The sequence below is a fragment of the Odontesthes bonariensis genome, chromosome 15, assembly GCF_027942865.1.
Source record: "Odontesthes bonariensis isolate fOdoBon6 chromosome 15, fOdoBon6.hap1, whole genome shotgun sequence".
Taxonomy (NCBI): Eukaryota; Metazoa; Chordata; class Actinopteri; order Atheriniformes; family Atherinopsidae; genus Odontesthes; species Odontesthes bonariensis.
In genome coordinates, this window is record NC_134520.1 from 7,059,365 (window position 1) to 7,081,283 (window position 21,919).

At 41.0% G+C, this 21,919-nt stretch overlaps 1 protein-coding gene across 3 annotated transcripts in view; it reads right to left on the bottom strand.

The window, feature by feature from the left end:
- LOC142400183 (pre-B-cell leukemia transcription factor 1-like) overlaps nucleotides 1-19,795 on the bottom strand; it is a 73,335-nt gene extending 53,540 nt beyond the window's left edge. For 2 of the 3 annotated variants that reach the window (XM_075484890.1, XM_075484889.1), the window contains exons 1-2: nucleotides 19,226-19,794; nucleotides 18,435-18,508 (exon numbers count right to left, since the gene is read on the bottom strand). In XM_075484890.1, coding sequence (XP_075341005.1) covers nucleotides 18,435-18,508; nucleotides 19,226-19,413 — 262 coding nt within the window. In that variant the 5' untranslated portion in view covers nucleotides 19,414-19,794. Of the gene's footprint in view, nucleotides 1-18,434; nucleotides 18,509-19,225 lie in introns of all 3 variants that reach the window. The other variant, XM_075484891.1, reaches the window with a different exon arrangement.
- Between the last annotated feature and the right edge of the window lie 2,124 nt (nucleotides 19,796-21,919).

Consider the following 21,919-nt stretch of genomic DNA (forward strand, 5'->3'; position numbering starts at 1 on the left):
GCTGCTGACACCTGTCTCTCCTAGGACGAGCCCGCCTTTGTGATGTGGGACTTGGGCTGGCTGTCGGGACAGGCCTGAGACAGATATGACAGCGCCGCTGACAAGGGCCAAACAGCTCGTTTGGGAGCAACACTGCAAGCCAACACAAACAACACTTCTGCACTCTACCCTTTTCCTGCAGCAAGACCAACAGCTGGCAGCTGAGAAACCTCAGTCAGCGTATACTGAAACCAAAGCCAGCTTCACAACAATGCTAATCACTGCTGCAGATGGACCTCCAAAACACAAACAACAAAAATCTAATTCAGCTTGAACTTTGTTAGTGGCTCAATGCTTCTCTTAGAATTCAAATTCAGCAGACAAAGTAGTGCTCTCTTGTGTGCTGGAACTGTTCATTAAGTCAGCCTCGCTTGGTATGCTCGTACTGAGCCCTGTTCTAAAGCAGATGCCTCATAATTAGGCCCGAGCAGCAATGGCGGTCTGATTGTATCTGGAGTGTTTTTGTTTTTCTTCTTCTTCTTATTCCATTCCTTAATTAATTGCTTTTTTGAACATGCTCAAAAACTCAGGAAATTTTGCACAGGCCTCCAAGGGCATGTGTAAAATTATGTATTTTTGGGGTCTTGTTAATTTTTAGAAAAATTACTCTACAGTGCCACCAATGAGTGTCAATGAGTGTGGCGGCTCCTTGAAATTTGATGTTTAACCATTAAACAAGAAGTTGAAATTTCCGCCACATTTTAAATTCAATCTGCATCAAAGTCACAAATATCATTATACTTAGGTCCTGAACAGATTTTTTAATTTTTTCATCGTCACAGGAAGACATGTTTCGCTTATGGACTTACAACTTGGTCAGTATGATTAAAAGCTTTATTTCTCCTCAAAGGTCATGGTCACAGTAGCTGCTTGAATTGTGATGCGTCACCATTTCTTGGAAGTTCTTCATGTGATATTTTACCTGTTACTAAGAAGTTTTTAGCTACTCCATCTTCAAATGTGGTCAGGCAACGCATGACACATTGATGATGCTTCATAGAGAATACTTTCAGTTTTCAATGGACGGCGTGTCAGGTGGCAACTTGTCTATACTCAACATCCCGCCATGACCACAAAACTGATTATGAAACAGTCATGACAGTATATGATTAAAAGCTTTCAATGCCATAGTCCCGCCCACTGTGAACATAATGTGTTCTATTTTGTTCTTTGACTTACTTCATCTACCCCATTCACTTGAAAGTATGTAAAAAAAAATTGTGCTTGACTTTCAAGATACTACTTTACTTCATTTAGGTTTGTTCATCATACACATTGATAGTGAATTCTGATGCTTTGCCATTTAACAGGAAGTCATTATTACTTGCACATACAACATTTATTCTTCATCAAAAATCACGTTTCATGACAGTCCCATCTTGAGAAGACATTGACTAAATATTATCATTGCCATAGCTCCGCCCACCTGTAACAGGAGACAGGAAGTTGCTTTAAATTTGTAGTGCACTGCCCAACAACACTCATATTTTGCATGATTTATAACGGCCCCAGGCTGAAGACGTTTGTACATCAGTATCCAGTCATGATCACAGCGCCACCTGATGACTGCTCGGAGGAAGCCATCTATGCTCCCTCATTGCGTAGATGGCCTCATCAATGATCACCTCATTGCGGTGGCTGCCAGGGCCCTCCGTCGCAATGTAGGCCGAAGCGCCGCCATTGTGCGAGGGCCGTTCATTGCTGCTTGTAGCTATAATTTTTTACACGGTCTCTGTTGAGCAGAAAGAGACTCGCAAAATCTCCCAGTGTTTCCCGCAGCGCATTATAGTTAAGGCGGCCGCCTTAGCAAACTCGCCTTGCCAACGTTCCCAAAAAAATATATATATATATATATATATATATATTTTTTTTTAAACCGAAGTAATAATGCTTTGCCAGGCTCAGACATTAAAAGACAGCATTGAATTGCGACACCTACTGGTTGTTAATGTAAATAGTTAATAATGTAAATAAAAAAGTGTTACAGCTCTTAAACAGCTTCGTTATTGCTCTATCAGCCCCCGTCCCATTCCAAGTACCCCCCCCCCGCCACCCGACGGAACGCTATCCGCGCAAAACCCCTGGTCCCGGCCGACGACTCACCACCTTGACTAAGCAATTTCCTGCGGGAAACACTGTCTCCCCAAAGGCTGTTGACACTTCTCACAAAGAGCAAGAGAACCCAACATGTTACGGACGTGTAGGAGAGTGTGGAACCATCAACAGCTCAACTCGCCTTGCTCTCTGACAACAGATAGAACAATCTGACAAATTGGCATAGTTTTCCTTTTAATTAATCATGCCTTGCTGACAGCTACCTGTGCCACACATCATAATCAGTCAAGAGAAGAGGAAGTCAAATCCACATTTAACAAAAGAGGATACACCTCATCCATCATCTTCCGCTTCTCCGGGGATCGGGTCGCGGGGGCAGCAGCTTAAGCAGAGAAACCCAGACGTCCCTGTCCCCGGCCACTTCCTCCAGCTCTTCTGGGGGGACCCCGAGGCGTTCCCAGGCCAGCCGAGAAACATAAACTCTCCAACGTGTCCTGGGTCTCCCCCGGGGTCTCCTTCCAGTGGGACGGGCCCGGAACACCTCACCAGGGAGGCGTCCAGGAGGCATCCTTACCAGATGCCCGAGCCACCTCATTTGACTCCTCTCGATGCGGAGGAGCAGCGGTTCTACTCTGAGCCCCTCCCGGATGACCGAGCTTCTCACCCTTCTCTCTAAGGGAGAGCCCAGACACCCTGCGGAGGAAACTCATTTCGGCCGCTTGTATTCGCAATCTCATTTTTTCGGTCACTACCCACCTCAGGATACACCCCATTAACTAATTTCCTCAACTAATTTTTTTCTTTAACAGCAATGATGAAATTTTATTTACACCTGCTTAACTGTAAGTCAATTAATGGACTTAATTGCCTCAGGAGATGGTTGGAATGTATTGCTTTATACAAACAGATAATACAACTTTATCCTGCAGTCCATGATATGGCTATGAACCATTCCACAGTGGTCTCTACCAGTGGTATTAGCCAACAGATTTCTCTTGTGAACCAGATTATTAAGGCCCAGAGGTCAATGCTTCAAATAATGAGTTGACTGCTTTGTGGCAATACTGATTTTGTACGGCATTAAAAGTCCTTCAGTTGAAAATATAAGATTTGTCTGGTTATTAATATTTTCTCATAGGATTTTCACTATTTTCTATTTAAAATCCACATTTGTGAAATAAAACTTTAAATAAATGCTTTCGTAGCATGCCATGTAAGTTGTCAAACCATAACAATTGAGTCTAGTTAGTATTTCATGTAGATTATGCCAGTATTTCTTAGTTCATTTCTGAGGTCTCTCAATGAAAGATCCCACGTGCAACACATGTGTAGGGCGGGTGTAGCTCAGGATGAAGGTTGCCTACCAATCAGAAGTTCGATGGTTCGACTTCAGGCTTCCCCAAGCCACATGTCAAAGCATCCTTGGGGAAGACACTGAACCCTATGTTGCCTACCAATGCATCCATTGATGTATGAATGTGTGTGAATGCATACAGGAAAGTATAGAGAACGTTTTGTAGCATATTGAGGAATCTCTGTACCCCATACTGTATCAGTGAGAAATTTTACTGACAATGTGTCTTTTTTCCCCATGGTAAAATGTGAACTTATGAACTCAACTAAAGTGCTTACTTTTCACAATACCTATTCCCACATTGAGAGTCTGGATGTAAGCTTAACAATGTATTTTTAAGAAGACAGGATTGACAAAGCTGTAATAAACTGAAATCCCTTGAATATTCATGGCAAAGGATCTTAAAAAGGATATTTTCATCACAATATTCAACCAGTTCAATTATCTGGATGCCATCTGTTTGCCTCCATCCAGACTGAAAGCATGATTTTAATTAAAGGGCAACACACTGTCCATAGAGTGCTCCAGAGAAGTGTGTGTGTGCATGACAACTAAAGTCATTGTTCCTGTCCTTAAAGGGGAAGTTCGCCATTTTGCACATTAAGCCCTGTTTTTAGGTGGTCTGGGGTGAATTATAGATGTTCTGATCACAATTTGGATATTTGGTGCTGAACGGAGCATTTAGGTATCCACTGCTGCAGCCCACCCACCTTTGCATTGAGTCAATGACCACTCAAGCAAACAATCATAAAACGGCATTAAACTTTCGTTTGCAGAGACATGAAACTCACCGTGTGGTCTGTGGTGGACAGCGATACGTTGGCTCGAAAATCACCGCGAAATACGCTTCCAGAGAAGTTATATTACCATTATTGTCCGTCTTCATTGATTTGTATTGTACACAAACAATTTCGATAAATTGACCCGAAAATCGCAGCAAAAGGTGCCTTCTAACAGTTGTTTTAGCATTTGGTGGACCTATTTTTCCGGACACCGTTGAATAGCAGCAGCAAGACATCCAGCCACTAGGTGGCGATAGTGCGTTGTTTGTGTACAATACAAATCAATGAAGACAGACAATAATGGTAATATAACTTCTCTGGAAGCGTATTTCGCGGTGATTTTCGAGCCAACGTATCGCTGTCCACCACAGACCACACGGTGAGTTTCATGTCTCTGCAAACAAAAGTTTAATGCCGTTTTATGATTGTTTGCTTGAGTGGTCATTGACTCAATGCAAAGGTGGGTGGGCTGCAGCAGTGGATACCTAAATGCTCCGTTCAGCACCAAATGTCCAAATTGTGATCAGAACATCTATAATTCACCCCAGACTACCTAAAAACAGGGCTTAATGTGCAAAATGGCGAACTTCCCCTTTAACTGAGAACTGATGTTGCCTCTCAGGATTCAGCAAACCTGCAGGTGATTGACAACTCCATCTTTACAGAGGCCATTTACAAAAAGGAAGAAGAGAGAGGCCATCCCCACCCACAGAGCTGAACACACTTTGAGACCAGTTGTGAGCCGGAGAGATATAAATAAAAAAAAAAAAAAAAAAAAAAAAAAAAACATAGAAGCATTATCAAATGCCTTAAAGGCGAGGGTGCCACTCTGATCCTCTTTTATCTTCAGGAATATTGCTCCAAATTGTAATTGGACTTATTATTTATCATATTTATTTCACACTTTACGTTCTATGCAGACATTTTTACAACCACACACATGTTGTATAACCCAAAGTATTGGTCTGATCTTACCCATAAAGACTTAATCACCAGCTTCAGAGGGTGATAAACACAGCATTACAAATTAATATTCTGTACCCAGAGATCACGTAGCCAGAATGTGGTTGGTACAAACAAATACAGTGGACTCGTATTTGAAAAGGAATTACATTTGAGGTCAGACAACATGCATGTGGAAAGAGATAGACATCTACAATGTGGAAAAAAAAGCTGTTAGGATAATAGCCTTCCTAAACTCACACAAATAAATGTTCCACAGCTTGCGCTGACATAGTTAAAAATGAGGAGAAATGTAGCTACGTAAAGTTCTTTACAAGCTGTTAATATTTCATGACTAGCCACTCTGACACTGTCAGTGTCTGCCTAATTTGTATGGCATGCAAGGAGAGGGGAAGAGAAAAGCTGGAGAAGGGAAGAAAAAAAGAACGAAAGAAGAGGAGGTATAAAGAAGTATGGGAAATAGAAGAAGACTTGAGATAAAGGTGGAAAAGAGTCTCCAAAAAGACTCCAAGATGTGCCAAGCTGACAGTGAATTTTTTTGGAAGTCAGCGTGCTACAAAGAACATTTGAAATGGCCCATTTAACAGCCCTATACTCCACTCCCACCCGATGCCACCATTTGCATACCTCATATCAGATGAAGATGGATGGTGAAAATCAGTGTCACTGAGATGAGTGTTTTATCAAGGTTACACTATCCTCCAAATTCTTAAAACCTCGTTTTCTCATCTTTGTCAGAATAACAACTTATCAACGCAATGTCTGTACAGCCAGTGGCAACAGCGTTATGAATTTATAAGCAAGAACAGAAGTGACAGGGTGGCCAGATGGCTATTAGAACTGAATCTAATGCTTATGTTGATTATAAATTAATCTCCAGTTTTTCCTAATAAATTGAATAATCATGTAGTCATAAAATGTTAAATAATTGTTCAAAGTGCCAATCAAAATATTTCTTCGGACAATTGTGATACCTTTACTTTCTTGGCTCAACCAACACCCACATAAACAGAAAATTGAAACAATGAGAAATAATTTTATGTTGAGACACTGATTTCCTGATTATCCAAACACTACATAAAATTCTTCAGAATTTCACCCACTCTCTGCTTAATTATGCTAACATACATGATAACTATGAACTAGCTCTCGGTACTATTTAATGTTAGACAACAAAATTAAAAAATTGGAGTTAAAGTTGCAACATTATACTGCTTTCATGATATACTGTCAGATCATAATGGACAATTATCATAACGTGTTTTTCTTATGTACAATATCAAGTAAAAGATAGCTAACAACAGACACATTCCACCTTGATAGCCATCACACCTGCACCACACACTAAATCATAATGAATTTGTTTTTTTTAAATTAACCAAAATAAACGTTTTCTTTATATTTTGGAGTCATTGTAACTGTTAATTATGCTAATATTAACTGCGTTATATAAATTAAGTCATTAAACTGTAGCTCTACTTGGCTACTTAAGCATCCACATCAGGGTTTTATTCACTCCTAGGCATGCAATGTACACATAGTGTTCCTACAACATTCTTCATGTGCAGCACGGTGGTATTAAAAGTGTTACAAGAGACTTACTGATCACATGTGCTTTCTGCAGGCTTACATATTCCATGGAGCGAGAAACTTTTCAAGCATAATTGAGCAACTTTCATCTCAACTGAATGAGGTGTCATCTTGTAGCATCCAGCATTTTGTTCACCTGAATTATAGTACAAATTAACACGAGCTAGCAAAGCTACAGATCAACTGAGCACTGTCTATACAATAAACTTAGATGATAACAAAACTAAACCAGAGAATATTTTTTTTTTAAGAATCAGAGGCGTGTTTTCACTTTGATATGGCTTAATTGAAATAGATTCACGGGCACAATAGTCATTTCATTCTCTTAAAGACAATAAAAATGCAAGAAGTAAAGGTGTCTGTATATTTTCAGAATCCATTTTATGTACCTTTAGGTTTTACTGTCAACAGTAAATGTAACTGAATAGTGATAGACTCAATAATTCACCTGGGTCTAATTCTTAAGAAAAAATATGATCTTTGTACTTTACTTCAAGCAAAATAAGCATTTTAATATCTATCAGTGCAGCTTGGTTAATCAAAATACCGTACCTTCATACTTGCCACAAACTAACTGTAATTTAATTTTTTTGTTTTTTTAACTGTTTTCACACTGTTATAACAATAATATTTTGTTGCTTAAATAAAACTCTCCTAGACAATTGAGGCTCAAGCACACTCAGATCACAAGCTATCTAACCCTATATTCCATATTCAGTCAAACTTTATTATACCTCTCGCTGTCAACCTACTGAATCCTACCCTTTCTCTGCATGATTAGGTACTGGTTCCTCATTATGTATGAGGAGGTGGAACATCCATTTCAAGCCTTTGTGACTCCCACCTTTACTTCAGTCCACTAGTCATAAAAATGTCATTGCAGCTATAGAACACTCAGGCCATAGTGAGATATAACAGGAAGCAGGAGCACAGGGCTGACACTGCCACTGGTTAACTTTCCACATGCTCATCATTTCTAACCTCTGACATCAACCTGAAAACAGTTTCAACAAGAGCGCATCCTCTGTTTTCTCTCTTGGCGTAATGTTGCACCACTAAGAGAAAATGACAAACCATTCATAACACAGGAAGAAGAGCTAACAACAGTAAGCATAAGCTATTTCTGGAAGAGAAAATAACAAAGACATGTCAAAATGTAGGAAGTCCACTGTGCAATAGAATTAGTTCTAAACTACATAAAAGGCTACATCATTGCAAAGAAACTCCACATCTTGCAACAGCAGTCCCACCTGCTGTGACCCCTGCTGGTGCAGCAGACAATCACGCTCTGTGCTTTAAGTTCCCCACCACATTGTTGGTGTCGGCACAGGGAAGGCATCCAAAACCACAATACATTTCTGCTATGAAACATTTGTTTCCTTTCAGGGGGCACAGTGCCCCAACATGCTCCTTCTACATGGGTCTGTCCTGCCAGACTGCATGACAGTTATTTTAGGAAGCGAACATTGGCACCTGAGACACAAAGCTGACAAAGCACTCAGTGTCACTTCAACGAGGCCAGTTGGTGGCACGACAATGCCTCTGGGCTGTACTAAATATCTTGGTAATGTTGAAAAAGAGGCTTCCGCTGTTTACACTATTTCATTTTCAGTAGGGAATAAAGCAACTGAGACGGTCCGTGTGGGGATTCCTCCTCAGATTACTGGATGTTAATAGAATGTGAACTGCAGAGAGGGACTGTAATGGGTGTTTCCTTGGCTTTCATTCAAAGCTTGCTGCAAACAGATCCGGCATACCAACCTCCCTACATGGGAGCAAGTGGGTAAAACAACAGCTGGATGAATGAAAATTAACATCATTAGCTTGTATTTTTCTCAATGCAGAATTCTGTTAACTATCTTGAGCGAGAACATTACTAGTAGGCAGTTCTATGGTGTCAATTCTGAAAATGTATTATTACATTACCAGCTTTTGGTGTACACATGACCTATTAAGGTCTCTAGTTTTCTTCAATTTGCTACAGCAAAGACCACAAAAGCCTAGTTAAATGACAGCACAACATAACATGCGGTCAATTTTGAAAAGTGGATGCCAAATCAGATTAATAAAAAGAAGTATTGTTAATCCCAAGAAATAATAACTGAAAGTTTTAAGTAAGTAACTACAAACCAAATCTCTTGTTCACTTTCTTGTGACCGATTGTGGTGCTATATAAAATGCAATCTTACCTTTCCATTTCACAGGGTATTTTTCAAAAGACAAATGACAAGAGTCATGTTTTGGGCACAAAAGATGTTATAGTACTTACAGTCGTAGTTACAGTCCTCTTGCATCCTGCTCATCCTCTTCTTTTCATAAACCTCAATATGTCCAAAACACTTGTTTCTGCTGTGAAAACTCCAAAGTGTAATAGGTACATTTGTCCACATCTCCAAGATGTACTAATGTCCTGATCTGCTGTTAGACGGTATGAGACCACAACATGTTGTTTCGTCTAGGGAAGCCTTGAGGTGACAAGACGAAAGCGACAACTCATGACTTGTAATATATGTAACTCCTAACCCTGCCTAAAGATGTGTCAGGATGGGGAGGATGGAGGACACGGATGCGGACTTTGAAAGGAAAACTGGATTTATTTAAAGCAAAAAACAAGGTTCAAACTTAAAGTGCAGCTGAGCCGGAATCAAAAAACATAGCTGAGGAAAAACAAACAAAAACACTAGGCATGGCATAGAATATATAAATACTTATCATGGGCAAAACCTGGTAGCATGGGTGCGTCGACAAGGCAGGCATGAATGGCAACAAAGATCCCGCAAACAGAGAGGGGAGACTGGAGACTAAATAGGGAGTGAGAGTGATTGGGGAGTGAGTGCAGCTGAGGGAAAAAACACAGGTGAAGTGAGTGAAACTAATGAACTGGTAAGTGACGTGAGGGGAAAAGCAATGGCAAAAACTAAAAACCAAGACATGAACACAAAAACGTAACCTAAAACATAAAACTAAAAACGAGAGTCCATGGGCGTGACAAGATGTATATTTTTCAAACTCTATGTATTTTGGAACATTCCAACCAACCCATCCATAGTAACTCCAAATATAATCCTTAAGTTTTTCATTCTAACCCCATCTGCAAGTTGTGGGAAAGGAGATAAGTGAGAGAACAGAGGAAACCATTGTGTCGGAGGGGTCTTAAACTCGGCTCTACAGTATGGGACTTGGCAGACTATCACCTCTGAGCCCCGTCCTTCCTCCTTAAAGGCATTTGTGGCCAAATTGACAGTGTAGACAATCTTTTGTCATTGTGATGGACATATCAAAACACAATGTCAATGCTATCAAATTGTGAAACATATGAATGAGTAAAATGCAGTTGTACAGTTCTTGAGTATTTTTAGTCTTTATTAGCCAATGTAGCTTTTATGTGTTCTGTTGTGAAATTGGTTGATAATTACACTTCATGAATTAACACTAATATATATCAAAGAGCCAGATACCATATGAATGAAAACATTAATATTTCACCCAATATAATCGCAGAGGATGAGACCCAATATAATAGCCCTTTCTTTAACAATGATTTCAACTGCCAAAACTGTCTTTTCACATACAGGACATTGATTAATTTAGGGCATATTTCCTAATTATGTATCAGAGCTGTTGGGATGACAAAGAGATGAGCAGCAGTGAAGCTGAAACCAGTCAAGAGCTTTCATGGGAAACTTATTGTGGCACTGTGATGCGAGCAGCTGGTGACGCTGACAGAGGGGTCGGCAGTCACTGAAATCATGATCACTGTGTAGTTTAGGATAAGCTGTACGGTGACTGAGAAAACACTCATTTGATGAGTTTGTCTCATTGCTGAACCTCAGAGTTCAGTTTCCCAGTAGTGGGAAATCTGAAATATCATCTTCTACAAAAGAATAAATACACTAACTGACACACTTACCCAAACATACTCCTGATTGAATAGTAAATGGATATCCTGTTTCTCGTAATACAGTGGCAACTGAGCAACGATACGATTACTGCTTCAAGCGCTTGCACACATAAGCCTGTGTGCACGTGCTCACACTTGTACTTCATTTGTAAGTGACAGGGCAACTGCTTGGCTGTGTTAAATATCAGATGCAAATGAAAAGAGAAAATCTATCATGACTCTAATGTGGCCTGATAGGAGGGGGCGCACTCTCCTCTGAGGAGCCGAGCGGTGTGTGGAGGGTGATGTATGGAGGAGCTGGATGAGAGGTGAAAAGCGTGGCGAGACGGACGTAGGGAGGGGTGGAGTGCTGGGAGGGAAGGGAGGAGGTTTGTGGGGGGGGGGGGGTGTTAGCCAGACTCCTGTGAGCCCAGGGCAAAAGTGGAATAAACATTGATTAGTGTTGATTTTGTCCAACGAGCACCCGGCAACTGACAGTGGGACTAAGCTGCGGCGAAAGGGAACCATTAATCTTGGTCTGGTTTAAGTAGTGTATATTAATTTGTGTCATTTCCACTACGTGGAGAGAGGCCTCTCTTTTCTTTCTCCCTGCCTCCAAGTGTTTGTGACTGTGGCAGCCGAGCTTCCTTTATGGTGAACATACAGTTCAAGCCTGGAGGTGGCGTCTGCAAGTAGCAGCAGGGGAGAGCAGAGGAAATGAGATTCCAAACACTACATTATGGAAAATGAACTCCTGAGGGGTTGGTATGGCAACCACATTCAAATGTGCCATTGCATGTTCAATTTAACGTGCATAAGAAATGTGGAGACTTGATTAAATTCGTAATGTATTAAGCAGGTTGGTATAATAAAGAAAAAAGGTTAAGCAAACCTGCAGGGACTGAGATTGCACAGAGAGCCTTGATCGAGGTAAACGACAGAATGGTGATATTTCAGTCATCGTTTCTGAGTGCTGAAAGCGAGAGTTAACATTTAGGTAACAGATTGACAGCTAAGCTCTTTTACAAGTCTGCTCGGATCTTACCGTCATTCTGTAATTTCCACACTGGCACTGCTGCTCAGAGCTCAGTGTAATTTTCATACAAACAGCATTCCAGAGGCCTTCAGCAGAGACGACAAAAAGTGAAATCAAAATCACTCATCATTGCAGGAAATTCTAAAGTTAAAAATATCAAAAGTACTGGTGCTTCCTTTTCATGTGGATGAGAGGAGACTATCACAGTAGAAAAATCTCACTTACAGCAAAACTAGATCACATTCCATGTACATTTAATGTCAGTGGTAAATGGTAATTACCAAATTGAGCACAGGAAGATTCCTATAATTAAGTTCCTTAATATGATTAACATGTATCAATTAAGCAACTGACAATTTGCATAATGTAGAATGTAACCACATTGTCCCATACTGTAATGGTAATAACTCACCATTTATATTGCTGTCACTCACTGATGATTCTGTGATCATGACTCTGCATCAAGCACAGTACAAAATAAGTGCCTTATGCCGGTTCATCAAAACACATTCTCCTCTTTGTTGTCTACAACAGAATTAGACTACAAGCTCTTCCTCTCACTCAGTGTATGATTAAGCAGAAAGATTGGGGAAGCAGCTGTGGTGAGCACGGCATTTCTCTCTCTTTTCGTTGCTGTATCAGCACAGAGGGGGAAAGACAGGATGAAGGCAAAAGCTGTTGGTGTCCACCGAGACGGATCACAACAGCAGAGGAACAGCCCAGTGACATCTGTGTCGCCCTGTGATACAACACGCAGAAGGTAACGCGTACCTGCTGGTTTACACTTGCAAAGACTCCAAACAAGCCGTGCAGATGTTTTTACAGCTGCTCTGATGTTGGATCTCTGACTGGAGATGGAAAATGCATAAACACACCAAGAGGGCAGATCTCAAAACACTATCACCAACTTCTTTAACCCATGATTAATTTTCTAAAATGATTTCAATCACTGGATTATTCACTCAGTCAATAAAGGCTGTCAATCACAACTTTCCAAAGTTGGTTTTATTATATATATATATATATATATATATATATATAATATTTGGTTTTGTTTACCTGTAGAAATGAGTGAATGAATTGATTAGTTGCTGGATTGAAAATTATAAATCTTAATGAATACATGTAATAAAACCACACCAGATTCTAGAATAATTCATCACAGATCTATTCCCTGATTAAAGGAACAGTTCACTATTTAAGACCTTGAGTCCCAGTTCCAGCTTGTTTATCAAGAATAAGAAATAAGGAGACCATTTTCACAACAATAGCTCATTTCTATCCATTTTGGCTGTTTTCGCTGGTCCATCCTGCTGCTACAGACAGGGTTCCATTGGGCACTCTGTTCAATGTCCTTAAAACAATACTAATGTTAATTTTAAAGAAAAGGTCAACTCACCGGGTGGTTCGTGGATGTTCCTGTGTGTCCCAAAAAAAAAACTTGCGTTGCAAAATAAAAGTTATTTCTTGCTTTATTTAGCATTTTGTAATCCAATTGTATTCCGTTTGGAAGACTTTTCACTTTCACTTTCACTGTCAGATCACTGCGCCAGGGCTAGAGCCTCAGACTCAAATATAGAGCGGATGTTTACGTGCATCGTGATTTAGCATGAAAAATAGTTCCTGAACAGCAAAGAACACGGATGGAAAACCATAAAATGTGCCGACATTTTTTTTTTTAATACCACTAACCACCCGGTGAGTTGACCTTTTCTTTAAAATTAACATTAGTATTGTTTTAAGGACATTGAACAGAGTGCCCAATGGAACCCTGTCTGTAGCAGCAGGATGGACCAGCGAAAACAGCCAAAATGGATAGAAATGAGCTATTGTTGTGAAAATGGTCTCCTCATTTCTTATTCTTGATAAACAAGCTGGAACTGGGACTCAAGGTCTTAAATAGTGAACTGTTCCTTTAACTGAGAAGGTAAGTGATAGAATAATCAAAGGCAAAAGCTACTCTAGTACCGGCCCTAAATTTGTCTAGAAGAATCAAAGATAGAGTTTTTACAATGATATAAAACAGAAAAGTGTGAGAGCTTATTTGTCACTTTTACTTCAGAAATGCTTATCTTAACAATAAAGTGACCAACAGCTTCAGCACTGCACCACTTTGTCTCACAAAGGTTACATCATACCTTATAACCTCAAAAACTGCTTCACAATGTTTTCAGCTTCTGTAACACAAATAAGTAGATGCTGAGCATGTCAATGGGCTGACATGTGAGTGTGGTGTAGATTCCAAGAACCTTCCATAATCAGACCTCTGGCTCATTTCGTCCTGTCAAACACTGCTTGACTGCCCTCTGTAAAACACCCTATTTTCACCCTTCAAAAAATAACATTACATCACATCTTTATAAATGGAGGATCCCGAGGCTTGAAACCTTACACTATACAAACATGCACCACGAGAAAGCTGGCCTTTTGTTGAGGTTGAGAGGAAAGAAACTAAACTGCAACTCAAAGCAACACATTTACTGAGCAGCTCAGTCAAGGAGTGATTTTGTTTGACACTTCCAGAGATTTATGATGTTGATGAAGTGTTTACAGAGGTCAAAGCTCATTTTCCAAATCAGTTTGTCAAGCATTTGCTTATCTAAAGAGATCTTTTCATCAATCTTGAAAAAGTGATGGCGAAGAACCAGACAAAACAGTCCGCATTTCAAATGTGTAACTCAGATGAGAAGATTATTTAATATCTCTATATTTACCAGCCTGTTAAGGCGGTTAAGGCTTCATGGCCCAATAGCAGTGGTAGGGGGTAGGGGAAATTTCCGATTCTTAGATGCATCGCTATTCGGACGTGGACGACTCTGAATCGATTCACAAACATTCAAATTTCGATTATTTAAATAAAGTAATATGGACGGTTCTAAAATGCGAAACTAAGAAGCGCGGTATGCGTCATCTCCAGGACACTATGGGGAGCTCACCAGTAGCGGACACGCTACACGGAGGAAAACAAACATGGCTGACCGAGGTGGCTACCCACCTCGCCGTGAGACCCTAACAACTCCTTCTAATTGAAAGGCAGATGTGTGTAAACACTTCGGATTGTACAACGTCAGTGGCGGAAGCGAACTGGACAAGAGCCACGTTATTATGACGTTTTCAAAGTGTAGTGCAGGGAAATATAATCCTCCGTGAACACGTGTTTTATTATGAAATCAAACGGATGATTTTTTTCTGCGCAAGACTTCCTGTCTCACACATCTGCTCTGTGCTGCTGTGTTCATAGACATATATGTCTATGGCTGCGTTGTGCTCCGGCGTCTGGCAAAAATAGAAGCTCTATATCTGCTGCGGAGGCTCCAGAGCTGTGACGGAGCCGGTGGAAGCACAGTCATTGATTAGAATTGAAACGTATGAGCTCCAATGCTGTGCTGGAGCGCAGACGCAACACACACGCATCTGGTGGAATTTAGGGGTTAACTCGATTCCACCCGACTTAAATTTCCAGTTTGCAAGCATTTCCATTAGTTTAATAAAATATAATGGAAATTAATTCAGGCCTTTCTGTGTGGAGTTTGCATGTTCTCCCCGTGTATGCGTGGGTTCTCTCCGGGTACTCTGGCTTCCTCCCACTGTCCAAAAACATGCATGTTAGGTTAATTGGTGTCTCTAAAATTGTCCTTAGGAGTGAGTGCGAGCGTGTGTGTGGTTGTTTGTTTCGTTTGTCTCTGTGTGGCCCTGTGATGGACTGGCGGCCTGTCCAGGGTGTACCCCGCCTCTCACCAAATGACTGCTGGGATAGGCTCCAGTCCCCACGCGACCCGACCGACGGATTCAGCGGGTATAGGAAATGGATGGATGGATAGATGTAAATTAATTCAACTCTTGTTTCTTATTACAAATGCACTGTTTTTAAAAATTGCAAGTTATGAATGCTTATTCAGAGACAAAAAGAAAAGTTGTGAAAAAGTGCATCAATATACATAAATTAAAGACCCAACAATATCGTTTTATAATCGAATCGCAGCCAGTGAATCATAATCGGGATCCAATCGTGACGTGCCCAAAGATTCCCACCCCTAAGCAGTGGAATATTATTTTTGGAGATTCTCTGTGAGAACAGAGCTCACCGGCATTGCTAGCATGAATACTAACACAAACGCTGCAGTTTTTACCTTTGCTCTACATTTTAGGCACAGAGAAGTATAATCGATGTGCTTTATACAGTATATTTTCCACGTTGTCCCCTCTTAGGCATGCATCATGCCATACACACTCACAGACACTCATGAAAAACTACTTTTTTCCTTTGAAGTAAAATAGACTACCAAAATAACCCTGGAATAAAAGTGGGTAAAGACATGGCCGTTGTCCGTCAAAAAACAGACAAAAAGAACACTCACAAGCAGGAGAGGCAATGCTTTAAATAAAGTGTTCCTTCCTCCTCCTTTCCTTTCCAGTGTTGCTCCGCTATTGTGCTTTTTTATACTGTCCAACAGTTCTGTTGGCCATTCCTCACTTCATCTCAGTGAAAATTCACAGCACAGGTCACAAGTTCAGGCTCAAGATCAGCGCTGGCAGTGGGTCCTGCAAGTGCTGTCAGCTACTCAGGGGCAGCCTGGGATAGAAAATGTGCACAAGCAAAAAGCAGCTCTGTGGGCAGACACCATTTCTGACGACAAAGTTACAGCGGCTCGGCTGCAGCTGTGACGAGACGCTCCAGCTGCTTCACTATGCTGCGCCATACACTTGAAAGTATTTAAAGCTGGTTCAGGTTGGTTTGAAGGGGACATCAATTTTATTGTCAATTTCAGGAGAGAAAATTTCACAAAGTTCAACCAATGTCAAAGATAAATAATGAGGTTCAGCCAAAGGTAATCATGTAAAAAATATAGAAAAAAAACCTTCTGACTTCCCTTAGCCAGCATAATTAAAATGTTGTTTTCTAAAAATAAATTAGTCTAAACTTAATATTAAAATTTAAAAAGAGAATAAATAAAAGAATCCAACCATCAGTAACTCACAATTTTAATTGTTTTTTTTTAAGGAGTAAAGAGCAACTAGCTGCCAGGTTTTTTTTTTGGTTTTTTTTAAATCTAGAAAAATTCTCAAAGTACTAATAATTACTGACAAAATGTGTCTATTATGTCAAAATATGCACGGTTTGCCACAGACAGTACTTCCTCATTTCTTAGGTAATTTGGTCTAAAGTTAAAAAATTACTTATTTTTGTTGTGTGTAGCTAAAATGAAGTTTCTTTGCAGACTAGTTATATGCAAAGGAAGTAGCTTTTTTTAAACACACCATCATTTATATGCAAAAAGCCAGACTGTTAAGTCAGGTGTTAAGACTGAGATAAGTGATTTTACAGATTATTCTGCAAGGAAGTGATCGCAATGATTTTCATAATTTTTATAATTTTTATACCATTGCAAAAATCTAAGAAGAGCAGAACAATCCACTGTTCACATAATACAAATCTTGAAATACAAAATAACAAAAAAATATGCTTTGTTAAGAAGACAAATTTGAACTGTTAAATAAAAAAGTAAACTTTTTAATATAACAATTAACTAGAAGAACGCTAACTGGATAAAAAATGAAAGTCTACAACAAGCTCCATATCTTCTGTGTAAAGCTCCATGAGGCACACCTTGTATTAATATGTTACCAGGAGAAAGAGAAAAGGCAGGAAGAGGTCCAAGTTACTTCGTACTCTCAGCAGAGCCGAACTTTGGATGAACTCCGGGAAGCGCCAGGGAGTAAAACACTATGCATATCTGTGTTACTCCCCCTTCAGAAGAAAAAAAAAACCAAGACAGCAAAAAGACAAACAACCCAGTAGGTTTCAAGAGCTCACCCTCCTTGTTCTCTTCTGAGGCAGTGGCCAATTTAAGATAAACTGCCTGGTTTGTGGTGAAGGGGAGGCGGGGGAGGTAAGCAGAGAGGCGAGCTTCAATGAAAACATCCATGAAAGCACCAGGTGAGGCTGGGGTCTCTCTCTCACACACACACACACAAAAGAAAAAAGAAAAACAGCGCCAGCCGCCGCCACCATAAAAGGTCAAGTATGAGCAAGTGCAACTTTGCAGACAATGAAAACAATATAGCCCTCATCCTCCACCTATTCTGTTTGATTATATGCACTAAGTGTAAAAACCACAGAAAGCATGCTCTGGCAACTCAATATCTCAGTGTAAGTTTTGAAGAGACTTACAACACATCAGTATACAGACAAGGAAAAAAGACAAGATGCCATCAGCTGGAAGTGCACTGAATTCTATCTGCACCAATTTAAAAAACGTCATCCGGGAAAATAATCAGGAAACATGACTTATGCCTACTATGTTATGGTATTTCTGTCCTAGCAATTACTCAGCTGACATGCTCTCTCACAAATGCTTTAATAGAGAGACACAGTACATAATAGAGACAGACGTATTCACCAGGCTTGACAGTTAGCTCACATGGGGAGACATCAATTTCCTTGTGACAATTTAGCTCAGTTATTCCCTATTACTGTACAATAAAAACTTAATTCATATTTTGACATAACTGATTACCTGTTGGACGTAATTATCCACAGTTCCTATTGTACAACCGCTAAAACACAGAATATCCAACATCAGGTTCTCGAGCGCACTTCACAGAGAGCAGATACTAAGTCTTTTCAGATTTTTTTCAAGCTCCTTAAAACTGTGTGCACTGTTGTAGCCTTTTCATCTGGCACAGGTGAGGAAACAACAGAGCAGGGGTGCTGCACAATTTGAAGGAACGTACCTGTTTTTTCTTTGATTTCACACAAGACATTGAAAAGAGCTGGCTTCATTCTGTGACAGTTCAGACCGTGTTTCCTGAAACAGAAAAGTGTCGCCATTAGCAAAGAAAAAAAAGAAAGAAAAGACAGATCCCATCCAGACCTCCGAGTGTGTCTAAATATATATGTAACAATTAAAGTAAGTTAATAACAACTGTATGTAGATATGTATGCATGTATGTGGTGCAACAGCTAGATTGATGTTATCCATTTAGGCTTATTCTGTGATCATAAAGTACTACAATGTCTGTAGTCGTTCTATCTATAAAAAGAAGAATGTTTTTAATGTAAGTGAACTAAACAAAAGGAAAATCTTGAATTTATGTATCACAACTAAGAAAGTTGCTCTGCATTTGCCGTGAGCTGCAAAACAAGTCTGGACTGTTTCTCAGCATGTCCCTTTTACATTTATTACAATTAATTAATTCGCTTGATTTGTACTGCCGTCCATTTATCTTTACTGCGTGTAGGTGTAAGTGTTTTGAAAATACTTTAAGCGAGCGACACGTCGGCAATAAACGCCATATTCACACTTCAATTTTCTGTTTGAGCGCGGCTTGTTTTAATTTAAGCAAAAACGTTGTTTTTGTTGGCTTTTGCTCAGGGCACATCCGAATTGAAATATTTTTAATTTAAAAAAAAAAAAAAATTAACTATATTAATGTTTTTCTCCCTTTTTATTTCCCCTCTTTTAAATGTAATCTAGTTTATCGTCGCTTCCTCCCGACTGTGAACCATTACTGGGAATCTATACCTGGCTTGGGCTTCGTCCAGACTTTGATCCGTGATGGTCATTATTTGCTGTAAAATGTCTCCAATGTCCTGTTTTCTTCCGTCGCCGTCCGTTCCTCCGGTGCCTTCCTGCATATGCTGCGGCAGGCCGGGGTGCCCTGCCATGCCTACCCCCGTGAGAGAGTGCATCAACCTCGGCTGCTCGTCCATTTCTTCTCGCACCCCCTTATCTAATTCTCTGTGGCGCCCTTGTTGTTGAAATCCTGCAGAAATATATATTTTTAAAAAAGGTAAAAAGAGGGAAAGACGCAGGAAGGGAAATTCCCGGTATTTGCGGCGCGCACCCTGTTTTTTTGCTCGCACGAGCGTTTAGTTGCGCCCACCGAACAAAAAAAAAAAGTGGTTTCGGAGGGGAAAGCGGAGAAACAAGCTCTCTCTGGCTGTCTCTCAGCTGGTCGGAGCTCAGTGTGAAATCAGATCTGAACTGCTGCTGCCTTCTCTAGAGTGGGCTGTGCGTAAAATGAGACAGACAGCTGGTCTCTACTACAACGCGCACGCTTTCTTGTACGCTAATGTCGCGCAGTGATCCGAACCCCCCCCCCCCCGCCCCCCTCCGTCTCTGCCAAACAACCAAAAAGTGACTGCGAGAAATAAGAAGTGTGGATTTATTTCACTCACTCCATTCTCCCGCTTTTGTCATGTAAGCTGGGCAAGCAGCGACACAGCATAAGCACGAAAGTCGGACTCCGCCTACGCGACATGATTGGGAATCCGCTGGAAGACCATTTAGCCCCACCTTGAGGTGCATCTCATGAAACGTCGATCACTGGAATGGAAGAGGGGGATGCAGAAGATGAGCTTTGATGTGACGCTTTGGCAACATGGTGATGGATAAAGCACGAACTGTATATAAATAATAGCAACTGAGACTACAGGTCTGCTTTGGTCTGTCCCTCTGACCTCAGCAGGAGCTCCCACTGTCTATACAGGAGACCATTTCCAGACTGTGCCAAGACAAGGTGCATCAATCAAAGCTACAGGCCACCCCACTCATTTGTTGTAAAGAGATAAAATATAGATAATGATGTGCATGAAGATTTACAGCTTGGCAAATGCATCTACCAATGAGACAATAAATACACCTTTCTGATATTATTGATACTTACTGTGATGCTTACTAATATTAGAAGCAGGATCTCACGGTCAGACATGCTCGCTTTGTTGCAGCAGGCCTTTCGACTCTGTTTATTCATTTTCAGGTATGTTGCAGGGCTCTGCTTGGCTGATTTTGGCAGGGTGCTGCTAATGTAAGGCGATGACCCATGTCACGCAGCGACGCAGCGAAGCAGCGAAGCAGCAAGGCCCGAGTCTGTCTGGGCAGGCTGAAAAGTGCCCTTCAGGCCAAGTGCTGCCTCACTGCCGCTGCTCCCCTCCAGCACTGAGAGCCATTCAGAATGAAAAGAGACAAGGAGGGTGTGTGTGTGTGTGTGTGTGTGTGGTGGTGGTGGTGGGGGGAGGGTTTCCTACTGAAACATGGCGTACGCTCAAACCCAAATGCCCTCCTACGCACAAAAATATCCAGATGTATGAATCTGTGCATACACATGAATCCAAGCACATTTCCTTCGTACATCCCTATCAAGTGGAATTGAGCGCACATGTTGGAGTACTCGACTCCTCCCTGTCCACGCCCCTACTTAAATATGTAACTCAAATTTAAATGAGCCCTGCACCTGCGATTCCACTCTCTGCACGATCAGAAAATAAAGAAAAAATAATGAGTAGGACGTGGAAAAAGAAGAACTTCACAGAAAGCGAGATGGAGGTGCTACTTTCTGAAGTGGAGGCACGCAAAAATGTGCTCTTTGGAACACTATCCTCGGTTTAAGCAGCAAACATAAGAGGAGTGGGTGGTGTAACATTCCGGCCACTGGGGCCACCGTAGGTGCGTGACAACTCACGCGAGAATGTTGAGTGATACGTGATTCGAGATGGTGGAATAAACAAAGCACACGCAAGCCAGTGTCAGCGGTTTATTAAATAATAAAACTTAGTGCCAGAGGGCACAAGCATAACATGGTGTCAGAGTAGAGGAAACATACTCACACAGGAAGACCGAAATGGAGACGTTTGGTGTTCCTACGCCCAGGATGGACTGGGATTCGGCGAACCTCCCGGAGGCTTGGCGCCGTTTCCAGCAACACGCCGAACTGATGTTTACGGGACCCCTGCAAGGGAAAGCAGAGAAGGATAAGTGCAGCTACCTGTTGTTGTGGGCCGAGGAGAAAGGCAGGGATGTATATGATACATGGACATTGTCAGGAGACAACGCTAAAAAGTTAAAGACGTACTATGATATGTACACGAAGTATATCACTCCAAAGTCCAACCCCATTTATGCCAGATACCGTTTTCATGAGAAGACGCAAGGTGACAAAGAAACGTTCGAACATTTCATTACCGAGTTGAAACTACTCGTGAGTGACTGCGGTTATCCGAACAGCGATGAGATGGTTAGAGACCGCATAGTCTCGTACGCGAGAAGTTACTCAGCTATGGCGCAGAACTCACGTTAGAAAAGACTATCAACATAGCACGGTCTTACGAGCTAGCCCAAGTACAAATGAAATAAATGGCAGGAAATAAGGACCATGCTAGTGAAGCAGTGCACACCATTAGCAAGAGACCTGACAACAGGAGATCATTTAATAGAGGG